This window comes from Pan troglodytes, chromosome 10 (assembly GCF_028858775.2).
Source record: "Pan troglodytes isolate AG18354 chromosome 10, NHGRI_mPanTro3-v2.0_pri, whole genome shotgun sequence".
NCBI classification, from domain to species: Eukaryota; Metazoa; Chordata; class Mammalia; order Primates; family Hominidae; genus Pan; species Pan troglodytes.
In genome coordinates, this window is record NC_072408.2 from 103,688,186 (window position 1) to 103,705,464 (window position 17,279).

Genomic DNA, 17,279 nt, shown 5'->3' on the forward strand with positions numbered 1-17,279 from the left:
ACCAGAAAATTCACATGGACATACAAAGGACCTAGAATAGCTAAGACCATCTAAAAGGAACAAAGTGGAGGGACTTAAACTTCTACCTATCAAATCTCATTAAAGAGCTACAGTAACACTGCATGAGATTGCTGTAAGTATAGATAAATAGAGAGGATAGGTAGGTAGGTAGGTAGGTAGATAGTCTCTATATATTTATAGAATAGAAATGCTCTCTCTTCATCTATCTGGACTCTCTGTTGTATTTATATATAATAAGTCCAGGAAGAGATCCATACATATGCAATCCCATGATTTATGATAGAGGTAACTCATCTTTTCAATAAATGAGTTGGGTCTATTGGATATCTAAAAATAATGCACCTCAACCCTTACTTTACAGAATATACAAAGTGAATTCCAAATTGATTGTGGCAATAAATGTGGAAGATAAAACAATAAAGCTAGAGGAAATAATAAGAGATTATCTTCATGACCTTGGTGTTAGCAAAGCTTTCATAAATAGGATGCACTTTTGAAAGTACCAATCATAAAGAAAAGACTGATGGATTGGACTATATTTTAAGATACCATAAAGAGGGCAAAATGGCAAGCCACAGAGTGGGAGAAATTTTTATATATACCCCAACGAAGGACCTGTTTCTAGATTATATTAAGAATTCCTGTATATATGAATGAGAAAAAGACACCTCAATATAAATTGGACCAAAGACCTGTACTTCAACAGAGTCCTATACTTAAGTTCAGTGTTACTAGTTTTCAGGGATGTGACATTAAAAACATAGTACGGTGGTATATGACACATGCAACACATACCGGAACAGCCACTGTTTTAAACAGAAATTGTCAGAGTTTGTGAAGATGTGGAATAACTGGAGCTGGTGGAAAATATAAATTAGAAAATTGTTGAGGTACATTATTTTTAGATATCCAATTATTTTTAGATATCAGCTTAAAGAGGAATATACATGTACCTGGTGTATATGCCTAATAGAAATGTGACATATATGCATCAAAAGATATTTTTATTCATAACACCAAAAAATTGGAAGTAACTCAACTGGCCATCAACTGGAAAAATGAATAAATTGTGTTACATTCATACAATGAAAACTACGTATCAATAAGAATGAACAAACTATTGCTTCATTCAACAACATGGATGAAACTCAAAAAAGCCAGACAGGAAAGATAACATATCGCAAGATTCTATTCATATGCAGTAAAAACAAAGACATATATATACACACACCTGGTCAGTGACTAGGAGGGAGCACCAGGGAGACTCCTTGAGTGCTGACCATGTTCTATTTCTTGACCTGGGTGATGATTACATGAATATATTCATTTTGAAAAAAAGTGTATATGCAAGTTGCACATTTATGACTTCTCCTTTTCTGTCTACATGTTATAATTCAATCAGAAGAATTTTTACTTAAAAGAATTTTTACTTTTTACTTAAAAGAATTGTGTTTGGCAAGAGGAAAATATAGAACACTGTATTTTAGCATGATAGAAATAACTAAAGTTTGAAGCATCTGACTTGTCTACCAACAGGCTTAAAATGCCTGGAATGTCTAGAAAGGAAGGCATAATAACACAAGAGTCGGTTCTGACATTTTAGGGTAGTTCATGTTCTCCTGAGAACCAACAAGGATTAATAACTCCTGGGTGACAACTGCTTTATTTTATCTTTCTAATCTGTTGCTTTCACTCGTGGCCTCCATAAATAAACTAAGCAATTAATCTTCATCCTTTGACAAATGACCACTTGTCTCTGGAGGCTCAATGACAAGGTCAGATACCAAAATGCTCTATTTGTATCTAGTATATAAATTATGTCGTGAAGATAACCCTAATGTTAAGTAAAATTAACGTAGCCACTTTATTTTTTTAAAAAAGCCATTCCTATCTTTAACATGGAAATTATTCCACAATGAAAGCAATAGAGCACAAAAGAAAATACAAATATATTAATGCTAATTATTATTTCTTTGTTTCCTACCTTGATTATCTGCTAAAAGGATTAAGTCAGACATGAGATAATTCATTACTATAAAACAGGTGGACTATTTAGTGCAGTTAAGTAGCAAAGAGATACAACCATAATAATCATGGTAAACACATATAATTTCAACATATTAATAAACCAGTTAACATTAGCTTGCCAAAATGTTTCTTGTATTTTTCTGAATAAAAAATAGTAGCGAAATAGCAAAACAACAACAACAACAACAAAGATGTGTAACATTTTCTAATATATTACCTTGAGTGTAGGGAAACCCTCATATATTGAGGAAATGATAATTGCCCCAACATATTTGGAAAGTAATTCTGGCAATAAATGTTAAGGTGTAAAAGGTAAATGGCATATGACTAAAAAACAACTTTAGAGAATCAGTAGTACAAAAATTGAAAGCATTTGTATACAAGAATATATATAAATAAGCAAGCATGTATAAAAACTAGAAAAAACCTCTATAGGGAATGATTGTATAAATCAGGATACAGCCAGTCCATGAAGTATTTATGTTAGGTAGCCATTTAAAAGGATGTGTTCAATAATGATAATCATATGTAGCCTTTATTGAGTCATCATTGTATGCCAGGTACCATTCTATGTTTTATTTGAATAAACTCATTTAATCCTTGTAGCAAGATGATATAGGAACTATTATAATGTCTTTTTTTTAACTTTTATTTTAGGTTCAGAATACACGTGAAGGTTTGTTACATAGGTAAACTCATGTCTTGGGGCTTTGTTGTACAGATTATTTTATCACTGAGGAATTAAGCCTGTATTAGTATGTTCTAAATAAAGACATATCTAAGACTGGATAATTTGTAAATGAAAGAGGTTTAATTGAATCACAGTTCTGCAGAACCAGGTTGGCCACAGGAGATTTACAATCATGGCAGAAGGGGCAGCAAACATGTCCTTCTTCACATGGGGGCAGCAAGGAGAAGTGTGCAGTGAAGTTGGGGAAAAGGCCCTGATAAAACCATCAGATCTCACGAAAACTCACTCACTATTACAAGAACAGTATGATGGTAACTGCCCCCATGATTAGATTACCTCCCACCAGGTCCCTCTCACGACACATGGGGAATATGGGAACTATAGTTCAAGATGAAATTTGGATGGGGACACAGCCAAACCATTTCATTCTGCCCCTGGCCCCTCCCAAATCTCATGTCCTCACAATTCAAAACACAATCAGGCCATCTAACAGTCCTCCAAAGTCTTAATTCATTCCAGCATTAACTCAAAAGTCCAACTCCAAAGTCTCATCTGAGACAAGGCAAGTCCCTTCCACCTATAAACCTGTAAAATCAAAAGAAGGTTAGTTACTTCCTAGATACAATGGGGGTACAGACACTGGATAAATACACCCATTCCAAATGGGAGAAATTGGCCAAAATAAAGGGGCTACAGGCCCCATGCAAGTCCAAAATCCAAAAGGGCAGTCATTAAACCTTAAAGTTCCAAAATGATCTCCTTTGACTCCATGTCACACACCCAGGGCTTGCTGATGCAAGAGGTGGGCCCCCACAGCCTTGGGCAGCTCTGCCCCTGTGCGTTTGCAGGGTATAGCCCCCCTCTTGGCTGCTTTCATGCGCTGGTGTTGAGTGTCTGTGGCTTTTCCAGGTGCACAGTGCAAGCCGTCAGTGGATCTACCATTCTGGGGTCTGGAGGGTGGTGGCCTTCTTCTCACAGTTCCACTAGGCAGTGCCCCAGTGGGACTCTGTATGGGAGCTCTGACCCTACATTTTTTTCTGTACTGCCCTAGCAGAGGTTCTCCGTGAGGGCCCTGTCTGCGACATACTTCTGCCTAGACATCCAGGCATTTCCATATATCCTCTGAAATCTAGGTGGAGGTTCCCAAACCTCAGTTCTTTAGTTCTGTGCACCCACAGGCTCAACACCACGTGGAAGCTGCCAAGGCTTGGGGCTTTCACTCTCTGATGCCATGGCCTGAGCTGTACCGTGGACCCTTTTAGCCATGGCTGGAGCAACTGGGAGGCAGGACCCCAAGTCCCTAGGCTGCACACAGGAGGGGCCATCCTGGACCCGGCCCCTGAAACCATTTTTCCCTCCTAGACCCTGGGCCTGCCCCGAAGGTCTCTGACTTGCCCTGGAGCATAAATTGTGATGTTTTCTCCATTGTCTTGGTGATTAACATTTGGCTCCTTTTTACTTATGCAAATTTATGCAGCAGGCTTGAATTTCTCCCCAGAAAATGAGTTTTTCTTTTCTATTGTGTTGTCAGGCTGCAAATTTTCCAAACTTTTATGCTCTGCTTCCTCTTGAACACTTTGCTGCTTAGAAATTTCTTTTGCCAGATACCCTTAATTATCTCTCTGAAGTTCAGAGTTCCACAGATCTCTAGGGAGGTCAGGGGCAAAAGGCCGCCAGTCTCTTTGCTAAAGCATAACAAGAGACACCTTTGCTCCAGTTCCCAACAAGTCCCTCATCTCCATCTGAGACCACCTCATCCTGGACTTTATTGTCCATATCACTATCAGCATTTTGGTCAAAGCCATTCAACAAGTCTCTAGGAACTTACAAACTTTCTCACATCTTCCTGTCTTCTGAGCCCTCTAAGTCTCTAGGAAGTTCCTAACTTTTCCATATTTTCCTGTCCTCTTCTGAGCCCTCCAAACTGTCCCAACCTCTGCCTGTTACTCACTTCCAAAGTCATTTCCACATTTTCAGGTATCTTTACAACAGTACCCAACTTCTGTTACCAACTTACTGTATTAGTCTGTTCTCACACTGCTAATAAAGACATACCTGATACTGGGTAATTTGTAAAGAATAGAGGTTTAATATACTCACAGTTCTCCAGGACTGGGGAGGCCTCAGGAAACTTACAACCATGGTGCGAGGGGAAGCAAACACATCCTTCTGCACATGGCAGCAGCAAGGAGAAGTGCAGAGTGAGGTGAGGGAAAAGCCCCTTATAAAACCATCAGATCTCATGAGAACTCACTATCACAAGAACAGCATGGAGGTAGCTGTCCCCATGATTCAATTACCTCCCACTGGGTCCCTCCCATGACACATGGGGATTATGGGAACTACAGTTCAAGATGAGATTTGAGTGGGGACACAGCCAAACCTTATCAAACCCAGTACCCAATAGTTATCTTTTCTGTTCCTCTGCCTCCTCCCACCTTCTACCCTCAAGTAGACCCTGGTGTCTGTTATTTCCTTCTTTGTGTCCATAAGTTCTCATAATTTAGCTTCCACTTATAAGTGAAAATGTGGTATTTGGTTTTCTGTTCCTGCGTTAGTTTGCTGAGGATAATAGCCTCTAGCTTCATCCATATTCCACAAAAGACATGATCACGTTCTTCTTTTATGGCTGCATAGTATTCCATGGTGTATATGTACCACATTTTCTTTATCCAATCTGTCATTGATGGGCATTTAGGTTGATTCCATGTTGATATGATTTGGCTCTGTGTCTCTACCCAAATCTCATCTCAAATTGTAATTCCCATGTGTCAAGGAGGGACCTGGTGGGAGGTGATTGGATAATGGGAGTGGTTTTCCCCATGCTGTTCTTGTGATAGTGAGTTCTCATGAGATCTGATAGTTTAAAAGTGGCTCTTCCTCCTTTGTTTTCTCTTTCCTCCCACCCCGCGAAGAGGGTGCTTGCTTTCCCTTTGCTTTCTGCCATAATTATAAGTTTCCTGAGTCCTCCCCAGCCATGTGGAACTGTGAGTCAATTAAACCTCTTTTCTTACAAATCACCCAGTCTCAGGCAGGTCTTTATAGCTGTATGAAAACGGACCAATACACATGTCTTTGCTATTGTGAATAGTGTTGCAGTGAACACTTGTGTGCACATGTCTGAAGTCTTAATGGTAGAACGATTTGTATTTCTCTGGGTATATAATCAGTAATGGGATTACTGGGTCTAATGATAGTTCCACTTTTAGCTCTTTGAGGAATCACCATACTGCTTTCCACAATGGTTGAACTAAGTTACACTCCCACCAACAGTGTATAATGTTCCCTTTTTCTCTGCAACCTTACTAGCATCTGTTATTTTTTGACTGTTTATTATAACAGGTGTGAGATGGTATCTCATTGTGGTTTTGATTTGCATTTCTCTAATGATCAGTGATATTGAGCTTTTACTCATATTCTTCTTGGGTGCATGTATGTCTTCTTTTGAAGTGTCTGTTCATATCCTTTGCCCGTTTTTTAGTGGGATTGTTTTTCTCTTGTAAATTTGGTTTCAGTTCCTCATAGATGCTGGATATTAGACATTCGTCAGATGCATAGTTTGTAAATATTGTCTCCCATTCTCTAGGTTGTCTGTTTACTCTTATAGTTTCTTTTGCTACGCAGAAGCTCCTAAGTTTAATTAGATCCCACTTGCCAATTTTTGCTTTTGTTGTGATTGTTTTTAGTGTCTTTGTCATGAGACCTTTGCTCATTCCCATGTCCAGCTTTGTATTGCCTAGGTTATCTTTCAGGGTTTGTATAGTGTTGGAAAGGCAATACTATTCACAATTGCCACAAAAAGAATAAAATACCTAGGAATACAGCTAATCATGGAGGTGAAAGATCCCTGCAATGAGAATTCTGGAACACTGCTCAAAGAAATCAGGGAAGACACAAACAAATGGAAAAGCATCCCATGCTCATTGAAATGAAGAATCAATATCATTAAAATGGCCATACTGTCCAGAGCAATTTACAGATTCAATGCTATTCTTATCAAACTACCAACAACATTCTTCACAGAACTAGAAAAAACTATTTTAAAATTAATGGAACTAAAATTATGGAACCAAAAGACAGCCTAAATAGCCAAGGCAATCTTAAGCAAAAAGAACAAAACTAGAGGCATTATGTTACTTGACTTCAAACTACACTACGAGACTACAGTAACCACAACAGCATGGCACTGGTACAAAAACAGGCACATAGACCAATGGAACAGAATAGAGAACCCAGAAATGTTGCCACATACCTATGACCATCTGATTTTCAACAAAGGTGACAAAAAAAGCAATGGGGAAAAGGCTTCCTGTTCAATAAATGGTGCTGGGGTAGCTGGCTAGCCATAAGCAGAAGACTGAAGCTGGACCCCTTATTTATACCATATACAAAAATCAATTCAAAATAGATAATTTCTAGCTTATGCATGTGGAAATTAAAGTTCAAACAGATCAAACATTTTACCCAGTTTCACATAGCTGGTAAGTGGTGAGGTCTGAATTTGAAACAAGCAGTCCTACTCCAGAATGCACGTTTTTTTTTGTTTGTTTGTTTGTTTTGTTTTGTTTTGTTTTTTGAGATGGAGTTTCACCCGGGCTGGAGTGCAATGGCATGATCTTGGCTTGCTGCAACCTCTGCCTCCTGGGTTCAAGCAATTCTCCTGCCTCAGCCTTTCGAGTAGCTGGGATTATGGGCACCCACCACCATGCCTGGTTAATTTTTTGTATTTTTAGTAGAGACGGGGTTTCACTGTCTTGGCCAGGCTGGTCTTGAACTCCTGACCTTGTGATCTTCCCACCTTGGCCTTCCAAAGTGTTGGGATTACAGGCGTGAGCCACCACACCCGACCCCAGGATGCACACTCTTAACACTATGTAGTTATTCTGCCTCCCTGAATTGATTAAGGAGGGATTTGTCTTACATATTGCTAATTGAAAAAGCCAATAATGGCAACCTAATAATTCCATTTTTTTAAAAAAAGAAAAAAACCATCTGGAAGGATACTCTCCAATCTGGAAACATTGATTATATTAGGATTGATCAAGGAAGGGAGAGATTATTAATTTTTTATTTATTCACCTCTCTATTGTTTGCAGTTATAGAAAACACTGGAATACTGTATCATTTTTTTAATCCAAGAAAGTGACAAAAAAGTTAACAAAAACCAGCCTCCAAATACAATACCCACATTTAGGTTCATTATGCTTTTTTAAGAATAAAATGAATGACTGGCTCATTTAACAAGTAGACAAGAAATTAATAAAAACTTGTTCTCTAATTTTTTTTTTTTTTTTAACCAGGATTCAGACCCACAAGGCTGTAACTCATTGTGGTCATTCTACACAAGTATATACCTAGATTGGCATGAAGTGGGTCCCCAGCAAACATTTGTTTTCTTTCCGTCATTTTTGTTCTCTCTTCCCTGTCCTTCCCCCAATCAATAACCAGTTCTATGACCACAAAAGCAGTCTTTATTTTCCATTTTTCAGCCTGCCCAGGATGACTTTGGCTGTACTAGCTCTCGCTCGTGATAACACGGTGCCTCTTTTAGATACACTGATCTCCAAACATAACTTCCTGGTGCATCCTTCTTCACTGTGTCAAGACTTATGCTCCAAATGAGAGAGGGAGATTTGCCAACTGGTCAATCTGTTATGCAGGAAAGCGTTTTATTAGGAGAAGGGCCAAAAGTCTTACATTTAGAACCATGTACAATGATTACCTAAATACAAATAGTCCATATTTTTAGAAGTGTTTGCTGTTTTATAGGCTCATGTATGAATCTTAATAGGATGTAGAATGATATATGTGCCATTTCAGCAGTTTAGAGGTATGAAACTTTGTGCCTTACCTGAGACACACAAGTTAGCTATCTTTCATATAAAATTATTAGAAATTGCTATTTGGGTATTTTGAAAACTTTGTCAACAGTTTGAAACAATGCATTTCATGAACACTTTTATGTTTTTCCTCAGGTCCCGTTTGATATCTCACTGCCATCTATATTCAATCTTGAGAGACTTTTTGATCTGGCTAATGGTTGCATTTTATCAGGAGGAAGCCTTTTCAACTGGATAGTGTCAATTATTCCCTGAATATCCTATACACGGTAACCTTATACAGGATTTAATTGTTGTTGTTTCTCTTCGTTTAAGCTAAGTTTTTGGAACGGTCCTCTTATAACAACAAACATAAAATTGTTTTTTTTACACAAGCTAAGTTTCTTTAAAATTATTATTTTGAGGAATGTCTTAAATTGTACCTGAATTAAATGACAGTGCTGCTGCTTATTAAAACTATCTTACAGAGCTATTCATAGAAAACAAGTTTATGTGCAGTGCAACTGTTTTCACGTTTGGAGTCATTTATGTTTAGGTTGTTTTTGGACAGGTCCATAAAGCAAGATTGGATTAAACCAGTGGTTCTCAGTTGGGAGTGATTTTGTCCATTAGGTGACATTTGACAGTGTCTGGAGACATATTTGGTTGTTATCACTGGTAGAGTACTAGTGGCATCCAGTGAGTAAACATCCTACAACGCACAAGACGGCTCCCACAACAAAGAATTATCAAGCCCAAAATGTCACTAACGCTAGTCTTGAAAAACCCTCGATTAAACCCCGACATGTGGTAATTTCAACTTTGGAAATTCTCTAAATGGCTTGGGAAAAAATCTGTAGCAAATGAGACCTTCCATATTTTATACTTCTGAGAGGCAATATTGCATAGAATTTTAGAGTGCCAGCTTTAGAATTGTATAGACCTGGGTTTAAATAGTAACTTTGCCATTTGCTAGCTTTGCTACTTTGGAGAATTAACTTAAATTCTGTAAGCTTTTATTTCTTCATCTGTAAAATGGGGATGTTAGTATCCATCTCATAGGATTGCTCTGTGTATTAATTAGGTGAATTGAATTAATAAGGTGCTTAGCACAATGCCTGATGTAATAATAGAGGGCTGGGAGCATTGTTTCCCTGCCAAATTGGAAAAGGACCGTGCATTTCTGACTTATTTTGTCTAGCATCTAAAAATGCCACATGTGAATACTTCCCAGATGCTAGTCAGTGAATGAATACTCATGGTTTAAAAAAATAACAACACAAATGTGTTTTTCTAAAGCTAAATTTGTTTAATGTATCATCCTCTATTCTGAATTTCCTACTAGTATTAAAAAGGCCTTTTAAAAAAAATGAAACAACGGTAATAGTAGCTGGCAGTTGGCATTTTAAAATAGTCTCCTTTGATAATATAAGAAAAAGTAGAAATTTTATGTTACTACCTAAGCTTTTAAATGTAGACATCTATGAAGTTCTAAAGTCTGGGAAAAGCGAAGGTAGAATTGTTCTAGAATATATGTAGAGGAAACAAGCCTTTAGCAAAGCATTTAAGGATAAGAAGATTTTGGTAGTTGAAAATTTGTTAAAAAATTTTGCTAGAGAGGGGCACACTGGAGGAGAACAGAGGCATAAAAACAAAAATACATATGGTTTATAGTCAAAGGACTTGACTGTGACCTACCTGGAGTGTGCACAGTCATGATGGAAAACAAACTGTAAGGAGGAACTAGACTGAAGACTTCAGGATTGAATCAGTAGATGATAGGGTGCCATTACAAGTGACTGAGGAGAGAAGTGACAAGTTCCTGACACTAGCACGCATTTAATAAATATTGGAAGAATGAAAAGAATGAGTGGAATGAATGATGGCCTGGCCTCCAGGGCAGATAAGAATGCAAGATATAATGAAAGGGAAAGAAACAAAAGACAAGAAGACCGATAGGAAATCATGTTTTAATGAAAGAGAAAAAGAACCAAATATTTACTCATGAATTCAAAGGGAAAAATTGTTGCATGATATCTATACCCTCATATGAAATAAAGTTTGATTCAAACAGAAAAGCTATTCGGATGGTAATGGCTCTTATGTGAAGATGGCTTCTGAGTCCTTTGGTCTGAGGCTGGGGTTTACACATTTCTTTGTTGAGTTGGAGATCACTTTGAAGGGTTTGCATTTCTCAATGGTGAGAGTTTAATTTATTATGCAAAGCTAGTTATCAAGGTCAAGAAAGGTGCAACAAAGTACTTACACATTTAATACAGGTGTGGAAACAGCATGACTTGTAACCAAGACCATTTACCTCAACCTCATGTTAATTTCCCATGAATGTAAATGCCCATCTTCTGGTTTTTGTCACTAGTAAGTTTTTACTGGTTAGATACTTTTCATTTTTCTTTACTTTAGTGAATGTAAGTGCTTGTACTATTTTTATAGAACCCTAGAACAATACCTGGCACATAGGTCCATAATATTTGTTGGATGGATGGATGGATGGATGGATGGATGGATGGATGGATATAATCCGGGAAAGATGGCACTATGGAGTTCTAAAAAAAGGAGGGAGGCAGAGGTATCACCAACACTCCACCATCATTACCGCTAACATTATTGCCTACCCTTTCTGGAGCATTTACCTGCCAGGCACATATTTGTAAGTGCTTCAGTGCATTTTCTCCCTCCTGTCTTCACAAGAATTATGACCACGATGCACATAGTATTACTGACCCCATATTATAGACGAGGAAAGAAAAACATAAGGCAGTTAAATAACTTGGCTAACAATCACAGTTAGTCGGAAGTAGAGCCAGGATTTAAATCCTCCCGGAAGAATCTGAGCTCTTCATCGCTAAGCTGGCCTCCTCTGCCCTTCTACCCACTCCATGGCTCTGGGAAATTGGATAGTAAAGGGAGAGGAAGACATAGTTGAGGTTCAAGCTAAAACTGGGGCACCTGTCATCTGCCCTGGGGGCCGATTTTAAAAAATGACTTGCAGATCTGAATGGATGCCCCAATAATACATGGAAGGGGGTCCCCAATGTTATCAGTTATCTGTGCTAATATACTGGTTTCCTCTGGGGAAGGCAGATCTCTTCCAACTATTGCAGATAACATTTCAGCACTTTTTTTTTTTACTTTTTCTTCACTTTCAGTTCTTACAGATGCTGTTATTCTTGAGTGTTGTTTTGCCTGAGAGAAATACTGTCTAAAACTGCACCAGACCATACAGTAACAGTTTCCCCGTTTTAAACCATCATTCCAAAATTCCCCATCTTTTCTAAAATAGGAGCAACACTCACTGGTTAAAGCTGTAACTTTCTGTGCAAGGCGGTAAGGAAATGATGATGTACTGGGCTGAAGTACAAACAAAAAGAAAATTCAAAATCTTCATGATGAAAGATGTGTTTATTTCCAGAAATGTCTTTCAGAGTTTTTTTTAAAGACCAAATTACACAATTTGCAGCTGGTTTTTAAAAATATACAGTATCTGCAAATGCTTTATAGCAGACACCTGCAATGTTTTCTATTTGTTTTAATTATAACAGAGAATGACAGGAGGCAAACTGAAAGGGGGAGAAGAAGGGGAACAGACACAGGCGAGGGAAGTCAGGAAAGAGGGAAGAGAAGCCCATGCCAGCAGCTAAGTGATAGGTAATAAAACTGCAGCACTTCCCATATCTTTCTCCATATCAACCTCCAAGAGATTGCTTTAGAAATTGACCACTGGCCAGCTATTCAGAGGCTTAAATGCAGTGGTCTTGGTTCACTTCACGCGTAGGCACTTTACACAGTCCCCAGCTCAGCCAACGTGTTCGTCACAGAACTGCAGGAGGGAAGTGGTAAATTTCTGGAGAGTAGAAATGTACTCTCCAGAAATTTGGTTTCTGCCTGCAGTCTGCATTGCCCCTTCCTGCCCCTTTTGAGCAACATCATGCAAATCCCTCCATCCAGTTCAAATGACCATGCAGAAGGGTGTCTGCCTCCGAGGACTCCTAGAGTACTTCCAGGTGCCCTGCTCATTTGGCTCTGAACAGTGTCCTTGGACACATAGTTTTGTATTGTATTTTCATATAACAGCCTTAAAACAGTAGCTCAAGAGTGTCGTAAGTGTGTGAGCCTGCTCCACATTACTTTAGGTTACATTCAGTTTGAGACTGGGTACATTGTTTTTCCTAATGCATCGTGGAACTTATAGGATGCCCATAAAACCTGAAAACTTAAATGAAATATACATGTGATCCAACACATCTTCATCCATAAAAAAGATTTAAATATTATTATTTATTTAATATTATCTATGTGTGCATAGGCTTGAACAAGCCCCTAATGGGGTTAGGGGAGAAAACAGTGAACCCAGAAGTCCACTGCTTAACTACTCTTTGCCATTTTCTCTCATTTGAAATGCTATGGTATATTCTACAAAATGAGCTCCCACCCATTTGCCCAACAAGACTTGTGCAAATTTCTGATGCATTGATTATAATAGTAAAAACAAAGGAAAACCTATGAAATATCCAACAGGTGGAATGGATAAAGAAATAGTGGCATAGTCATACAAGAGAATATTTTATAGAAGTTACAAATAAGTAAATAATGAATAACTAAACAACATTCGTAAATGGATTAATAACAGAGATATATATCAATCTGGATTCATCTCAAAAGCAGGTTTAGCAAAAGAAAATCAAGTGTTGCAGGATATATGTAAGAAGATACCATTGTATACCATTTGTATAAAGCTTAAACACAGGCAAAACAACATAATACAGTATTTATGGATGAGTACATATATACTAAAAATATTTTTAACACAAGTTCATTAATGATTGACACCAAATTCAGGTTTGTGGTCGCCTCTTGGATAAAGGAGGGAGGATGAAATCTAGGGAAAATGCTCAGGAGGTTTCATTTGTCTTTGTAAAATTTTCTGTCTTAAGCTGAATGTTTGTTAGATTAGTCTCTACTCCTTTTGCATACATAATGTGTTTCATAAATTAAAAACACATCGATTCCCTTCCTCATCTTGTTGGTTGGCAAGCTTTGTATAGTTATTGGCTCGCCTATCAGTAAATAACTAATAAATTGAACTATGATTCTCATCTCATTATATGACTGGAACTGAGTAGTTCACATCTGGTTTCATTATTTTGGGTTTTAATGACAACTAAAAATCATTTTGAAACTAATGTTAAACTATATACATATGCCCAATTTTAGAAAACTCAATCTATGAAAATATTAAATTTCAATATAAAATAGTAGAGCCTTAATAAATGTTTAATTAAATTGAGTCAGATTCCCTGTTCAATTCCTATCCATTGTAAGTTCCTCACTATACTTTAAATTATTTGATTTTCCAAAATTAGATATATGCAGAACTTTTTACAAGACTGTTATGCAAAATGAGATTTACTTGTAAAATCCATCTATCATCCATAATTTTGATGTTAAAAAATAAGAAAGAAGTTTCTCTTTACTAACACTCATTTTCTATTTCTACTCTCCACTTCAGTAGAGCCTTATGAATTGCAACTTTGACTCTAAAATTTCTATAGCAACAGATATTTTTTGTCATAAGTACAGGCATGATTAAGAAGAAGGTTTCAGTGACAGCAGTTTTCTTCATAATTAAATTCATTAGTTAAAAAGCTGGGTTAAGAGGCATGGGAATTTTTTTACAACAAGTAATAATTTGTAACATAACCTGTAATATATAAACCCTGTAAAATAACCATTTTCAACTATTCAAAATTAATTGCAAATGAATTGCTTTTGTTCCTGTTTGATATTTAAGATAACTTTCATACATTTTGTATTTAACAGCTTAGAATGGAATAGGTCTAAAACCAGATTCTGCCCAAGTACAAACCACCCTGAACCATCCCTTTAAATTGTACATGATGTGAAAACTGAGTAGATTTCTAAGAAATTCAAAGATTTCTAAGTAGTTTCACAACTTGCCTAATTTAATTTTTCCCCACAAGATTCACAAGAATTTATTGGACTGATTTCTTTTCTTATCATTATAAATGCAATTCGGAACTAATGTGGAAAATCTACAAAATATTGAAAGGTGAAAATAAGTTACCCAGAAGTCAACCACTGTAAAATAACCGTTGTTAATATTTAACTACATTTTCTATAGCCTATCTAATTATTTTCCCTAATAGCCAGAAATAAAACAAAACAATGTTCAGAAAAGTATTGAGATTCAAGTCAACTGTTTATATTCCCTAAGACAGGCCTTTTCAGAGCTTATTGGCTGGGAAAATGCTCAAGTTGAAAATGTTTAGGCCTGCTGGGGTTTGGATGAAATGCAGTTAGAATGATCAAGATGTAATTAGGGCCAAAGGAATTGTCCAGAGTTTCTTTTCCTAGTAATAAAGTATATGTAATGATCCATAGGAGGGAAAAAAATTAAATCTTCATTTTGTCCTTTGGAGGCTGGTCATTTAATCTCTTTTTCATAGATACATTAGTATTTCTCTGACAAACTGAGCTCATTCATTCAAGCATACATTTGTTCATTTGATAGATCTTATTCATTAGTCTGGTCCTCTGCTTCCTGGCAAAAATGTCCTTTCTCTTTATTTAAAAATTTTTTATCAAATTCTAGTACTATGCCAGGAACTGTGTACACAAGCAGTGACACTTAGGCAGTCCTTTCCTTCAAAAAGCTCACATCTGATCCAGCGATCTAACTACTGGCTATATATCCAAAGGAAATGAAATCAACATGTCTAAGAGATATCTGCCCTCCTGTGTTCATTGCAGCATTACTCTCAATAGCCAGGATATGGAATCAACCTAAGTCTCCATCAGTGAATGAATGGCTAAATAAAATGTGGGATGTGCATGTATATGTAATGAAATATTATTCCGCCTTAAAAAGTAAGGAAATTATGTCATTTGCCACAACGTGGATGAACCTGGAGGACATTATGCTAAGTTAAATAAGTCAGGCACAGAAAGACAAATACTGCATGATCTCACTTATATATGGAATCTAAAAAAGTTAAACACGTAGAAGCAGAGAGTAGTTACCAGGAACTAGAGGAGGGGCTGTTGAGGAGATGTTGGTCAAAAATACAAAATTTCAATTTAACAAGAAGAATGTATTCAAGAGTTCTATTGCACAAAATAATGACTATGGTTGGTAACAATGTGTTGTACGCTCAAAAATTGCTGAGAGAAGATCTTAACTGTTCTCACCACAAAAAATAAGTATGTGAGGAAATGCATATATTAATTGGCTCGATTTACCTATTCTATAATAATAATCAATGTATATATATTTCAGAATAACATGTTTGTACATGATAAATATATACAATTTTTATTCATCAATTTAAAAAAAAGACTCATACCTAATGGCCTCAAGTCTTCATTCCGGACTCAACCCAGACGTCTCCTCCACCATGGAACCTGTCCGTACCACTTCCTCCCTGGTGTCTCCATGTAACACATAGGTGCTCTTATCACACTCATTCTATTTTGCACATGCTTGTTTACATAGCTGTCCTCTCCTTGAGGTCAGGGACCAAAGTAGGTAGATTTCAAGGAAACAAATAAATTTATGTTCCCACTTTGTACAAAAATTTATTCTTAAGTTTAGATTTATATTTATTTGACTCCTACTGAGGTTGAATGTTTTTCACATTTTTTGGTCCACTGTATATTTTTCTGTTGTCATGCTTCTTCAGGATCTTTGCTCAATTTTTTACTTGTATGTTCATCTTTTTTTTTTTTGAGATTTCCACGATCCCTCAATAACAGGAATACAAACTGTTTTTATATATTTTTGTGAATTTTTTTTTACATTCTCATTTTCCTTTCCATTTTTGTTTATGGTTCAATGGTTCTTATTTTTTAAATTGTGGCAGTCTAATCTAGACCATTTAGTTATTTGTATTTGAACTTGCTCAAAAAAATGTAAGGTAGCTTATAAGTATGCATTCAAAATAATGGTAAGATTAATTAAAACCAGACAAGAACAATTAGGCAAAGAAGACATGGTAGAAAAGTAAGATGGAGCCAGGAGTTAAGCCCTTTTTTTTCTTTTAATTTTTTTAACGTGCCATTCATCCTTTGCATTCACTGGGAGTCAACCATAGATTGGCTGTATGCTTTCCTGCAGCACTTGTTAACAAGTAAATACAGTGCTTTACAAGATAGATCAACAGCATTTTAAGGGAAAAACGGACCACATACTTAGGAGATGCATTGCTATTACTGATCCTGGTACTCATTCCAGAAAATAAGTTTTCCTTTGAATCCTGATAATAACATCCCATTAAAAAACTGTCTTCAATAGCAGCCCACAGGAAAATAAAACACATTTTATAGATCATTTCAAGGACTGTAGACTTTTCTTTCAAGGATTTGTCATTTATTTTATTTTTGCAAAACAATATCCATTTCTGACTAATTAGTTTAAAACAATTTGGGAGACATGTAGCAAGGGAGGGATATCAAGGAAAGGAATGTTTTTATTGACCTTAAAAACAGTTTAATTTTTGTTCGAGGAAAAATAATGTGTTTTTTTTTCTTAGAACAATGTTGCTGGTTAAAAATATTTTTCAAATATATTTTGGGTTGTATGGAAAAACACACACCAAAACGGCTATTTCTCAAGACTTCAAAGGCTGATTCTTTGAACTGCTTGAAATAAGTTGGTTGATCAATCTTGACATTGCATCCAGAAT

At 36.7% G+C, this 17,279-nt stretch overlaps 1 protein-coding gene across 2 annotated transcripts in view; it reads left to right on the forward strand.

Annotated features, from left to right (window-relative positions):
* Window positions 1-17,279, forward strand: part of CFAP54 (cilia and flagella associated protein 54) — a 389,038-nt gene that overhangs the window by 365,934 nt on the left and 5,825 nt on the right. For both annotated transcript variants that reach the window (XM_024348012.3, XM_024348013.3), the window contains one exon: window positions 8,716-8,849. In XM_024348012.3, coding sequence (XP_024203780.3) covers window positions 8,716-8,835 — 120 coding nt within the window. In that variant the 3' untranslated portion in view covers window positions 8,836-8,849. The remainder of the gene's footprint in view (window positions 1-8,715; window positions 8,850-17,279) is intronic.